The following is a 14,228-nucleotide window of genomic DNA, read 5'->3' on the forward strand; positions in this document are numbered from 1 at the left end:
GAAGAGTATGTTCATATAGAGATTATTTTCACACGTTCTGACTCAAGTTCTCCATAGCTGAGGGAAACAAATGTTTCCTCAATGGGAGCTGCCTATTAGCAAAACCTCAGGCAGTTGCTGAATTATGGTACCTTGAACAGTGCTTTGACTTATTGAATATTCCTCAAGATGCATCTCCAAGGAAGGAGACTGCACAACCTCCTCAACTGTTGGACTGTCCTCATGAGGGAAAAGCTTTTCATTACACTAGCACTGGAACAGGTTGCCCAGAGAGGTTGTGGAGTCTCCTTCTCTGGAGATACTCAAAGCCTGCCTGGATGCAACCTTGTCTAACATGCTCTAGGTGACCCTGCTTGAGCAGGAGGGTTGGACTAGATGATCTGCAGAGGTCTCTTCCAACCTTACCGATTCTGTGATACACTGGGTCTGAACCTCTCATTTCAAGTTCTGTTCACTGTTTCTCAYCCTCCCACTACACACCACTGTGAAGAGCCTGGCTTCATCTCCTTGATAACCTTGTTAAAGGTACTACAGACTGCTACTAAGTGTCCTAGGTCGTCTTTTCACCGAGCTAAACAAGCCCAGGTCCCTTAGCCTCTCCTCACATGCCTCAGACCATCTTGGCGGTCCTCCACTGAACTCACTATCCTTTATCAATGTCTTCTACTGGGGGCCAAATTGGATATAGTATTCTAGATGTAGTCACCTCCCTTGATCTACTGGCTGTGCTCCTCTTCGCACACCCCAGGACACACTGCTGACTCATGTTCAGCTTGCTGTTTACCAAGAACCCTAGGTCCTTAAAAAAAAAAAAAGGCTGCTCCCCAGCCATCAGCCCCCAGACTGTATTGCTGCAAGATGCTATTCCTTCACAGACACAGGTCTTGGCCTTTCTCCTTGTTAGATTTCATGAGGTTTTTGTTAGCTCCTTTCTTCAGCTGTTTAGGTCCCTCTAAATGGCAGCCTTTTCCATAGGCATATCCCCTGGACCCCCAGTTTAATGACACCTGCAAAATTGATGAGGGGGCACTTCATCATCTTCTTCAAGTCATTGATAAAGGTCACAGAATAGACCCCTGTGTAACAAATCAATGGGACTGGACTCATTTTCAGTTCCTGACAGTTTAAGGTACCGTAAAAACAGCAGTCCAGGGTGAAAAGTATGATGTTACATTTRTCACTTCCTGAGCGAGACAGTGTAAAAGTGCATGCAAGTTTGTGACAGGGCAGACAGTGGAAAATTTTACCATATGCAGATACGCAGATCAGAGGGTGAAACTGAAAATGAATGAGAGTATTTTACATACAGTGCAATGACAGTAAACCCATCCCTTCCTGTGTACAAAATGCAAGAGTCAGCCCAAGTTTAGAAATGCAGGAATAACAAAATCTTGACTTGTTAYTAGTCTCAAGGTAGAGTATGTCCCATTAACTACTCTGAGCCCARTCACTTAACTAGTATTTTAAGCCATGTACTTGTCAATTCATCTCAAGTCTAATAACCTAATGTGGATACAAGTTTCCTGCAGAGTGTCTACACAGCTGTAACACATGCAAAAGCTAGAGCACACTAATTCAAAAAAAAAAAAAAAAAAGCAGGTCAATTTCCACTCTGCAGAGGAGGTCTGACATGCTGCATGCCTCAGTTCCCCATTCTGTTTGTGAACATCATTCATTCAGTGATTGCTCTTGGGAGAAGTTTGCCAAAACCAGAAGGCCASAATGGGGGCTTACCTAAGGCAGTGTGCCTCCTTTTAGTATCATGGAACAAAGCAGTGCCTAGGTAAGGAAGAACATTGTGAACTCTGTATCTTCCTTCACAATTAAGAAGAGACTTTGTAAGTCCTATTGGCATTRTAGACTTAAATCATACCATGCTAACCTAATACCAGTATCATTCAATTTTATCACAAAAGTCAGCATTAGTCAGCTACAAGGGGTATAACATCTACCTACTAGATTAGAGAGTTATGCAAATATATTAGGTAATAGTTGTATGGCACTTTGAGCTCTCAGTACAAAGTACCTATAAACTGTGATACTAAACCTTGAAGCCTTTACTCAGTTGTACTAGTAAAATCACTCTAATTTCTGTAAAATATGTATTGGTACCCAAACATACAAGATCTTTGCCTCAGATCTTACACTATATGAAACAAGCAGGTGAAGAGTGATACTGCTGAGCCTTCCTCTACTTTTTATAAAGTATATATAGAAGGAAAATGGGAATTAAGTGMTAAGGTTTAGATAGCTCAAGAGCATTAAGTGTCAAAACAAGGCAAGCACAGTTAAAAAAAAGTGTACCAAAACTACCCATACTACAGTAGTTAGGTATCTAATGGTTGTCATGATGCTAGACATCCCCCTGCAATGTGGATACWCATATTGTGCTGCTTTTCCTAATCTACTTTAAGATCTCCTGGCTGGGGACATCTTCAGCTTGTTTTTAGTTTGTCTGGCAAATAAAAAATACTGATTATTCATACAACTCTGGACTACATTGGGAAGATGTTCTTTGAAGTTACAGAAATGTCACTATTGAAAAACAAAAACAGACATGAAAAACTGGTGATTTAAAGTAAGGTCAGATTCTATAAACTTATGAACTGAATAATGAAGTGGGCTAAGTGAGAGTTTTATCTATAATAAGTAATCCTAGCAATAAAAGGATTGTTACAAATTAGCAGGTACTATTATCCATAACAATTTTCATCTCTATTCCCGGAAGGATAAGATAATATAATCAGTTAACGCAGTCTAACTGCTTCATCCAGCTATTGCAGTAGGTGGGTATTGGAGCACTGCCACTCAAAGCAGAAGGAGCTGATGCAGACTGTGTACTTCGCTGTTTACAAGGCTTACAGCTTCCTGAGCAACAAAGAATAACAAGACTTTTGGTTGAGCATGACAACCAGCTGTTCTTGCCTCATCTTGTGTTTTCATGAGCAGTTTTGGTTTAGTCCTCAGAGACAGAGTAGAAGGAAATATAAAGGGGAATTTTCTGTGACTTTAGAGCACTGTCCATGCAATTAAAGAAGTTCACGATAGCTGCATGACCAACCCAAGCTGAAAACCAGCAACTCGTTTCCCCTTCTCTTCTCATGCACCACCTTGGCCAGCTCCAGTACAAACAGGTAGTTCTTAAGACTTGATTACCATCTGAGAATTCTCCAGAACAACATGTTGCTCATCTTCCTGATTGTGCATTTGGCCATCAATATATCTTAGTGTTTGTAGTTAATCCTGTGCATTACTCAGGTAAATGACAAAGTAGTAACACCATCCCAGCATATATCACCAAAAATGTAGAGATTATGCATTGGAAAGTGCTACTGTGCAGATAATGAACTATGGACCCTTCCAAGTAACCTAAGTGGACAAGAGAACACAAAACAGAAGTCCAGAGAAGCGATCCTATTTGCAAGAAATTTAATGATAGCACACTAAAATATGTAAGACTTAACACCAAGAGTAATTAAGGTCTCAAGTACCTAAAAACAACCTGAAAATTACTTTTGAAAATCTTGGCTATTTAAAAAGAAAAAAAACCCCACACCAACCTACTCTGAGAGACTTTGACTTATAGAAAATAAATTCTGAAGAATTCCTCAGAGACTGAAGTCTAAGATTCAGTAGGCTTTTCTATGTCCTATAATGTAAATGGCAATTCAAGACACCTTTGATGACAAATAGAAAGATAAAAGGAGAAAGAAAAAACAGAAAAACAAAGGAGAGCAGCCTTTGCAGTTGCACAACTGTGGAAAACCAAATACTGCTTTTGGGCAAGGAAAAAAAAAATCAATCTTCACATCAGTGTATAGCAGGGAGGTGTCTCTAGCAAATAGTCATTGCTCTGCTTGCCATCATGAAATATTTTCCAGACTACTAACTTCTGTTTGATGTTAGTTTTGAAACAGTGTTTTCCTTGTTCCTTGTTTCATACCATCTGAGACGTAAYTGACTTTCTTTAGATGAAATGACCACCAAGAAAATGAAAGTAAAACTGAGAAAACCCCTGACCCTGTGTAATGTTACCATAGAACAAACTCCTGCAACTGATTAGATTGACTTATTATCAATTCCATATCTTTTAAAACCCATTTTAAAGATCCATTCTGTACAACAGCAGGAAATACTAATCAAACCACCACCATTTTTAAACTTCTTTCAAGAGCAGGGAAGGATACCAATGACTGCAAGGATTAAGCTGTAAAAGGACATAATGCGTACTAGCTTTTTAACTGAACCACAGTAGGAAGAAGCACACAGGCAATGAGGCAGTTTGGCCCAATGGTGTGGGGAGGCACCTGGAAAAGCTTTTACATGAGACAGTGAGGTAGGCAAACAAAGCTTGCTCAGACATCACTGATTCAAAAGAATCAAGCTAATCCTTTTCAAAATGGATTAATGTAGAATGAAAAGCCAAGTAATTTCGGAGAAAAAAGTTAACCAAAAAGCAAATAAAAACATATTAAGTTTTGTTGCTAGGCACTATCTCCTCTAAAACACAAGTTATTCCTAAATTTTCATGTACACGCATGCCAAAAAGTCCTAATTCTCAAAGGAAGAGACATTATTGCTATAGAGTTCAATGACATTTTGGTGTTCACATAACTAAGAACTTTTGGCTGAGCTGATCTGCTCAAAAGGCACCCAGGTTGACAGGGACTGAACATGGAATTTAACTTAGATCACCAAATTCCTAGGTCAGAAAAATAAACAGCAAGTACAGAATTCTTTTTCATATTCTATCTTAAAGTGTGCAAGACTACTCACTTTTTCAAACGTGTGGCATCAGGGACCTCCTTCGACCAGCGATAAATGCATAYGTTAAGTTCTTAAATGAAAATGATTAATGTCTCACTCAGGTTATGAACTTTTAAAAACTATTTTAAATATCAGCAAACACAGCTATGAAGAARAAAATATTCTTCAAAGAACAGCTTTTTTTTTTCTTTTTCTTTTCTTCTTCTTTTTTTTTTTTAAGTTGATGCATCTGCCCAGATCAATTGCAAGCTGAAAAGAGTACTTGATGACTATTATGTATTTCAGTTAACACTATTTCATAAAACCTGGCTTGACAGAAGTATAAATTAAACCAAATAATACAAAAGTTGAAAGATGCAACAACTGGCTCATGCTCAAAAACAAATACCCTGCCTTTGAACAGTAGGAAAAGCTACACTAAAGTAACTGACCAAGTGGGCAGGGTATCAGCGCAAAGCCATTTTTGTGTTATTGGCTCACTTTAGAATACAGTTCTCCACATCAAAGAGGCTGCTCACACTTTCAAATAAAACACATGCTAGTTTGGATGATACCAAAGGACATTTCATTGTGGAGGATAAAGCTCGAAAGAGTCTTTCTTACATTTCAAGGTCAAGGACTCCAATGCTGAATGAATATTATGATACCGACCATCTGGGACTCACAATCCCTGCACTACCTGCTCAGTTTGCATCTTATCAGAGCTTTGTTAAAAGGGAAAAAGCTTTGTATTTGAGTAGCTTAGTAAAGATTATATTCAATATAATTTCTTTCAAATATAATGTGCACCTGTGTGCTTGTTCCTGGTAGTACCACAGTAAAGACCACTTCCTCATAGCATTTGAAAATGAGCCAGACACCATAAATGTTTCATCTAGCATCAAATTCTTCAGTCCATGTGTGGAAAGCAGCATCTGTGACAAATGAACCAAGTGAAAAAAGTTTAAAAAATACTGAAGCTGAAGAGTGATTTAAAGAATATTCAACTATGGACAAACAGACCTAAGCAGAATCTGGCTTGGGATGGAAGTATTCTGTTCAATATTCACAGGTCTCAAGTAACTTTGAGAGGCAAGAATGAACCGAAATCAGTAGCATCTCTGGCAAGAAATATATACATATCTTCAGCCACAGGAAGAGCAGAATAGAATACCTTTCTGTAGTTTAGATTAGCCACAAATTTCCACCTTTTTCCATATCCAAAGCCAATATTAACAAATAAGGACTTTCACTACACAGAAAGCTTCTATATGAGGCTCCAAGGTTGATAACAACAAGAGCAGGCCTTTTAACATTTGTCTGTGGGCCTAAGAATCCATAATACACCTCGCTAATCGTAACACATCAACACATCAGTAAACTGTCATTGTTACAGTCTTTCCAGATATGTCACTGCCATTTGTAATGTACTGATTTCCCTACAGTTTCAGCTTTAGGCTCACAATGCTATATGTACCAAAAAAAAAAAAAAAAAGCACCAAATGTGGATACGAGATACCAGCAAATATTGAGTTCTATCCTTAACCTTGACAAGCCTGTAAACTTGAGCTAATGTCTAAATTTCTCATTTTCCATAGCTGAAATATGATCTACATAATCATTTTCCCCATACTTTAAGAATTAAAAGCATGATCCAACCTACTAAACTTTCAACAGTATACTGTCAACTGTTTTGTTTGTCCTGATGTTTGTCCTGCATAACAAGACTTCTGTAAAACCTTATCCGCAGCTTAACAGAGGTGCCTGTACAAAACCTTTGAACTGTTAATTCTGTTCAGCAATTAAGTGAGCAGTAGTGAACTGCTAAGAGTATTTACAAGGAGTTAGTGACCAAAAATTTTGCCAGAAGTTGAAATGATTTTCCTATGATGTAGTTGTTATATGCCTGTAAACACAATAGAAACTCACACCAATGCATCACACTAGAAATGGTGCTGGTATTGCTTATTGCAATAAAGCCCATTAGTAGGGCCAGTACAAACAGGGGCTTTGATGTGACCTACTGATATGTCCTTCATTATTCAGCTATTGGATGTGTGTATCAGTCCATTAATTAGAATTAGTATGATGTATAATTACAGAAATGGATTCTTAATTTCAGCAAAAAGTAATCCCTATAATAGAATTTATGCCTTTTTACTGATACTATCTTGTGTTATATACTGTGATTACTTTTGCAAAGTTAATGAGGAAAAAAAAACTTCACACTGCTCATTAAACTGTTGATACAACAGCCTTATCTATTACTTAATTTGCAGCTACCTTTTTTCCAGAAATTCAGGATGATTAAATAAGAAAACAGATGTAACAGTCTGTCTGGTATGACATTTTCTTTGCAACCACCATCAGAAAATTCTGAAGGTGACTGACCAGTAAAATATTCCCATACGAGCAGCAGGAGTAGAACTATGTTTGCGATTGTGAAGAAAAAAAGAATTTTTGTCAAGAAAGTTATGTTTCATAACAGAGTAAATAAAGTTATCTTCACATTACATTTTCATCCTATTAACAGGTATGCTATTCTGAAAAAAATTAGACTGTATGAAAAAATGACTCAGACATTACACCATGCCCTACAACTGAATCAATACTTAGTCATGATGTCTTCTGACTCAACAACTATGTTCCCTTCTGCACCCTAGTAAGAACTGCATGCTCTACCTATTTCCAAAGACTGAAATTCACAGATTCTGGTCATACCTCCAGTTTGATGTTCCCACATCTCATTTGGTACCTCAAACACCTTCCAGCTCCTTGGTGCTTTTCCTGTCAAACTATCCATAAATTAAGTAAGCATTTAAGAATTATTTACACACAAAATATTAAGTAATTGAATAAAACACTGTCTAGCTTTGTAGTGTGAGAGAGTTACAGCAATGGATCATTTTTAACACATTGTTTTTAAAGTTCAGGAAACCAGTATGCTTTCACACAGTTATTCCTACTGAAGCTTGATGTTTTTACTATTGCAGTGATAAAGTTATTAGTGCATCTCCATACCCCAGATCAAATATATATAGTAGAAGAGGAGTACAGTATGGTTCAGTTGTTTACTGATCTTGATTAAAAGCAGGACATTCAGATATCTACAATCAGATCTGTTTAAGCTTTTTCAAAGCATTGTTTTCTACTGTTTGTTCTAAAGTATGTTTACAAGAACTATGTTTCTATGTTATTGTAATCTACAAAGGCTGAAGTTTTCCATGCTTTACCTTGCACCAAACTAGTTTGGAAAGTTTAAACCAAAATGGTTGCATTTTCTGAAATGTATTTAAGTAGGAAGAAAAGTGGTTTTCCCCCATATGAAGTAGTAAAACATACACTTGTTGAAAAGCTCTATCACTTTCAGGTTCTATATCTGAAGTTAARCAGAAGGGTGGCCCTAGCATAAGACCTTAGTATTTTTGACATTCCTTTAAATGTCATAAAAGTATTCGAGAAGGAGAAAAGAATGAGATAGAGACTTGTTGAGAGAAGAGAATTAAGGAAGATGTAGAATAAGAGCTATGGAAGCTAAGGGAATGTAAAATGATGTGAAAGATGCAGGTCTAGAGAAGAACAGCAGTAGGGGATGGCAGAGAAAAAAAAAAATGGAGGCAAGAATTCTTGAAGAGGAAAGATTAGAATGAGCAAAGAAAAGGAAGATGTTTGATATAACACTGTGGTGTAAGTTTTCATGTATGGCCACAACTTTTTTTTTTTTAGCACTTGTCTGTAATTCTTGACTACCTAGAGCTACTAGACTACTACTTTTTGTTTCCTTGAACTCTGAAAGAAAATCTGGAGCCTAGAAGAGATTTGACTGTGGCATTTGAGTTGTATTTTAGGAGGTGAGGGAGATCAACAAATTGGAAATAATAGAAATGAACAAACCCAACCTCCAACCCTCAGGGCTTCAGATGTGCATTAGCAGCATGCCCTGCCACCTGGAGGCTGATAGTCGCAAGTACAAATAAACAAAAAGGTCATGTTTCAAAAGGAAAACTTTTACCCCTGAATTATTTAAGTTAGCTAGTATTTCTTTAGTTTTCCCTGTTGGAAATCTGTTAGTGCTGTGAAGAGAGGCTCTTTAAGGAGTACATGGACACCGATTTTTAAAGGACATTTATTACCTGTTGCAAAAACTGTGAAGGCCTCTATATTTGTTCAACATTGCACATTCCAGGGATCATACCAGTTAGCACATGTAACCTGTCTGAATGGTGTCCATTTCCGTGAGAGCTTAGAAGTCAGGTCACAAGGGACAGGCATCAACCTTTAAATATAAAAGGCAACTAATGGTTCAAGCAGGAGCCTAGAGAGGAGAACAAAGGTATGCCTGCAGCAGGGGGAGGCAAGACTAATTTTACTATCAACAGGAGTGAAAATACTGTGGTTCAAGTTTCATATGAGAATACAACCCTCATGRATATGGTCTTCACTCAGTAGCCTATGCATCTTGTCTTTACTACTTTACTACTAGATTAAAACTAGACCAGTGCTCCAATCAGACCTTTGTTTTACTCTGAGAACATCTCTATTGTCCTGATGGAGGATGGTCTGATGTCAGACTGAYATCTCTTAACTCAGAACATTTTTTCACACATAACCTTAAATCCACTGGTACTTACACAGGAAAAAAACAAACAACTATGCAAATGTATCAAATATTATGATATGCTGGATCTAAGCCTAACAATACAATGTAGGTCACAACCAAGTAAAGAATAATTTGCTCTGACCCTCAGTGAGATGTTGTCAAGTTTGGAGCCTTTCAATATAGGGTATTTATGCTCAAATATAAAAGTTCCTTTTGATGAATCTAATTCATCAGACATGAATGACAGAGCACTAATTATTTCTTAATGACTTGTATTGCATTATACTTTTATGCCTTCCTGAGAAGTTATCTGTGCTCCTCAGATCTTTAGGAAGTTTAGGCCTTCAGCTAACATTTGTGATTATACATGCTAATACTTTGAACCTAGACTGTATCCTTTTATCTATAGTCTCAAATAAGTGCAGAAATAGTAATTTAGCTTCATGATGTCCCAGTGAGGTATAACTTACATTTGTATTATCTAGAGGAAAACTACAGGCTTATACTGTATATAAACTATATATAATGTAACACTGGGCTTATTTCCTTGTAAGTTATCTAACGATGTATATCAATGCCATTCTTGGTCTTCATTCTTCTTCTTCTTCTTCTTCTTCTTCTATTTTTTATACTGAAAAAAAGTGGTAAAAGTGAATAACTAAATGCAACAATTCATACCAACATGAAGTCACTACCAGATTCATGATTCACACAAAGTAACTTCAGTTTCCTTTAAATTATAAGTTTGATAGGCTTTCCCTACAACAGTGTAAAATACGGGACATGCAATTGCTTCTTGATGAGCACTGTAAATCTGATCCTCCTCTCACTTTTTCCAATGGAAAACTGTTAATTGAATGTAATAAACTACAATCTCTGCTGCAAAATCAGAATATGGCTTTTCATAATTGCAGGAAGAATAGAATTAGATCAGGCACAGACAGTTATTTACTAGGCTGCAGCTGCTGGGATTTGGCTACTGCTAGAATTCTATAGGTCTATGCCTGCTCCTGTAATAATTCTCATTTCAAATTCATGGACTTTACAGTTGTTTAATAAATTAAATCACAGATACTTAGGGGAAGCTGCACTTAAGACTTGTTTCATTATATGCTGAAGAATTCCTGTTACTATACTATGCTCTCCAGCCAAGTTTAAATTTAAAGTCCACGTGACTTTCAGCTGTGTAATGGAAAATAAGCAATCTTAATTCTTTTATCTAAAAATCTGGTTTTTATCTTTCAAGCTACTTTTYTTCCACTAGTATGATTTGTTGATGTGGCCTTTCCAGCACAGACTATTTGAGAGTCATCTTTCAGCATTGTGTTAGTAAGGTGGTTAGTAAAGCGGTTCTACCAGGTGCAAACTAGGGCAAGAGCAAACCGATTTTAATAGTTTTTCCACTATGTTGTCTAACCCTGATCTGCACAGCTCAGGCATAACCTGAGAAAAGAGTATTCTAGGAATTTATGTAAACTGATTAACAGAGGAGAGGTTGCTGTTTGGAACTAAGATACCAATGAACTGTGGCTTGCAAAATACTGTGGCTTCCCCCCCCACCCCCCATAATAGAGCTATACTAGCCACCACTGTTGAACAATGATTTACACAGAGACCAACTTACAGCATAGCACCATTCATACTAAAAAGATACAGTTAGTGCATATCAATAACGAAGAGCTTTTAAACAAGAACTATATCTTAGTCAAATCCCTAGTGCCTAGATATTTCCTTTACCAATGCTCTGCAATGCCCAGGAGTGTAGAACAGTTTGCTGCTCCTAATTTGCTTTCCAGTATTATTTTTTGATCTGAACTGACAGCAAAACTTAGGACTCTATGATGTACTTACTTTATTCATAACCCAGTCAGCATCTTCAATAGCTCTTTTAATAATCTGCTGGATTCGCTCAGGGTTGTCTTCATCAGCATGAACTTTGAAACTCTACAATATTTATCAAAGTGTTACACTGACTAGCCAACTTAACGCAACAGCTGTCAAAACAAGGATCTGTTTTAGGCACCAGAGTAAATATTTGATAAAAACAAACTTTTGATCTGAAAAGGAACCAATGCACATTGCAACAGCCTAGCTGTACTATTTTCGTAACAAATCTTGGTGAAATAATTGCCTATGAAGTACTTCATTCCTTTCATTCATAACCACAGGATCAAATAGCAAAGAGTGCTAAGATGATGAACACAGACTCCCAAGAGCTTTAATTTAGGATGAACAAACTATCTATTCTTATTTAGGAAAGCATCGAAGTATATGTATAATTTTAATAAGCAAGTTGCATCCTAATAAATTCAACAGCACTTAAATAAAATCCTGAATAGCAAAGTTTTCTTGAAATTATGCCTGGAACTAAAAAAGATACAGACAGGACAACAGATATAATCAAAGGTACAAAATTACTTCCATATGAGCTATTAGATAAGATTTACTCTGCCTAGGGAGGATAGAAAAAATTGACAAGGAACCAGTAAGGGTCTGTAAGCACGTGAAAGATGCGATTAAGTGAATAAGCAATTGATTGTTCACTCTTGACAAAAAACAAGAACTAAAGATGGAAGCAAACAAAACTGAAGGTAGCAGATTCAAAGCAAATAAAAGGAAGTGCCTCTTCATACATTCCCAATATAATTCTTTGGGTATATTCAGGTTTCAAGTTTGCAGATAAGTAATTTTCAGTACCAGGAGTTATACAAAACTGATGGAAATAGTTGAAGAAATAAAGGAACACTACAAATCACTTTTTGAAAAGAAATCCCATTCTCACCTGTCTGATTGCRTGTCTGTAATGCTGACGAATATTCTCTTCAGGAAGTTGCTTACAGCATCGAAGCAGGTAACGATATAACTGTAAAGAACTCTGAACTAGTTCAGCATTTGGTAGTGGAGTCATTATGTTATTTAGCTGTTAAAAATAGAAAAAGGAATTCAAATTTTATTAAAACAGAAATCAAACTGAAAAATAATTTTACAACTAAAATCGGGTTTACAAATTTAAAATTAACAGCATAACTTGAAGAAACCTTGAGAAGARAAAACAACATGAAAGATCAGAACTTGGTAGTTTATGATCATGGATRGCTAAACTCGTCTCTCCACTGTATAAAGATTAAAGCGTTCAGTTCAAAGATCTTGTTTTGATAGTAGTATTAACGTGAGTTTCAATTTAATATATTTTTTCCAGTTTAAAAAGGGGTCCTGGAGTCTGAGCCGCTAAAAATAGAGAACAGATAACCCTCTAGGCTGTGATACTCTTCTGTCTGAGCCAGGATGCTCACACTTACTCAAACTTTCAGTGAGTAATAAGGGTCCATCCACATGGTTACTTTGAAAAATTAGGACYCTCATAATTGCTATGAATGGTGTTGGATTTCAACAGTTATTTCTTAACGTTGTTATTGTCAGGAGCACCATATGAACTGGCTCGAAAATTTCAGGGTTTAACATAACATTTATAAATGCAGGAGCAGATACGCAAAAATACTGAGAGCTTTGAAATTTTCCACTGAATGTAACAGCAATGGGAAAAAACACAAATCTAGCAAGTTTCACCTCCACAACTATACACATATATTTTAACAGTAAGTCCATTCAAGCTATATAAAGTACTAATCAAATACTGTAAATGAGTTGYCATTTAACAGATGGTTACCATCTGCAAAGAACTACACTAACATTTGGAAAAAAGCACTTTTACATCATTACTCTTAAGAATAAAGACAATACATAAGTAACTGAATAATGAAGTAGGTGTACGGTATTATTTTAGCACCCATTATGATACTTACTCATCATTTGGAATATTCTTCCTCTTTTTCTTAATAGAAATAAATTTGTCTAAAATATTTAAAAGTAGAACACCCCAGTAATTGTGTCATGCCTGAGCTGCTTAGGCTCCAGATGATGAATTTATACTTTTTACCTGAAAATAATTATTGCTCTCAGACTAGCTACAAGCTGAGTTTAATGACATTGCCAAGCTAACTACTCCAGTTTCCCAGCATTGTAGCCACAGCCCTAGCTTTTCCTCATTCTGCTCTCTCACTGCCTGCCCAGAATAGCCCAACAGCTGTAACAGCAATCCAGTGAGCCCTTGGGGTGCCCCCAACTTGGGGCACCAGCCAGGAGCACTGCCACTTTCCAACCCCTGGGGACTGCTACTGGGGAGAGACCAGCCCAGGACCATATCTCCTTGAATGGTAGCATCACCCTAACAGGGCAACTGAGATAAGTTCCTGAAACATATAGCACTTTTTTTTTTTTTTACGTAAGAAATGCAATGTGCAATTGCTCCATGCAGGCATAGCCTGGACACCTCTGAGTGAGTTAAAAGCACTAGATGAATATGCACAGCATGCCTCACAAATATAAAGCCTATAAAATTCAGTATTTATATACAGACATAATGACAGAAATAAAGTGACACTTTCCAGTGCTCCCTCCTCATAATGCTGGAGGTCCCATATCATACACAGAGAATGCAACAGTCCTTATGTTAAGCAGGAGTATCATGGAATGTACCATCTATCTCTACAGAAATCAAGAGAAATGTATGGGATTTTAAACAACTCAGGATATCAGATCTGGGGTCTACTGGTCTAAATGGAGGGCWGTAGTACCATAAAATTCTGCTGCTCTTGTGGGTAACCGAGCAAGAGGAAAATGGCACTCTTAGATAACAATTTCAGCCTCAGGCTTTACATTAAAGCAAATTTTAAATTCCAGCTAAAAGCTCATGGTCATAGCCTACAGGTCTCAAAGCCACTGGACTGTGTATTTCTGGTGTCCTGCTAACAAAATAAGTATTCAACTTTTTCAGCCAACTTCAACCATCAAATGGTCTCACAGTATCAGTCTAATTCTTCAG

At 37.0% G+C, this 14,228-nt stretch overlaps 2 protein-coding genes across 14 annotated transcripts in view; both read right to left on the reverse strand.

Moving 5' to 3' along the window:
• Nucleotides 1-8,960, reverse strand: part of NOS2 (nitric oxide synthase 2) — a 41,354-nt gene extending 32,394 nt beyond the window's left edge. Inside the window, exon 1 of one of the 6 annotated variants that reach the window (XM_085310732.1) lies at nucleotides 8,880-8,960. The gene's annotated coding sequence lies outside the window, so the exon portion shown is untranslated. Of the gene's footprint in view, nucleotides 1-4,776; nucleotides 4,840-5,556; nucleotides 5,603-7,467; nucleotides 7,511-8,879 lie in introns of those variants that run through there. The other 5 variants (XM_085310731.1, XM_085310730.1, XM_085310727.1 and 2 more) reach the window with 5 other exon arrangements.
• LYRM9 (LYR motif containing 9) overlaps nucleotides 8,859-14,228 on the reverse strand; it is a 43,394-nt gene continuing 38,024 nt past the window's right edge. For 7 of the 8 annotated variants that reach the window (XM_085310737.1, XM_085310744.1, XM_085310743.1 and 4 more), the window contains 3 exons: nucleotides 12,129-12,266; nucleotides 11,198-11,290; nucleotides 9,879-9,977 (listed from right to left, as the gene is read on the reverse strand). In XM_085310737.1, the coding sequence (XP_085166863.1) occupies nucleotides 9,966-9,977; nucleotides 11,198-11,290; nucleotides 12,129-12,266 (243 nt within the window). In that variant the 3' untranslated portion in view covers nucleotides 9,879-9,965. Of the gene's footprint in view, nucleotides 9,978-11,197; nucleotides 11,291-12,128; nucleotides 12,267-14,228 lie in introns of all 8 variants that reach the window. The other variant, XM_085310736.1, reaches the window with a different exon arrangement.

This window comes from Rhea americana, unplaced genomic scaffold, assembly GCF_003343005.1.
Source record: "Rhea americana isolate MKP2758 unplaced genomic scaffold, rheAme1 scaffold_325, whole genome shotgun sequence".
Classification (NCBI taxonomy): domain Eukaryota; kingdom Metazoa; phylum Chordata; class Aves; order Rheiformes; family Rheidae; genus Rhea; species Rhea americana.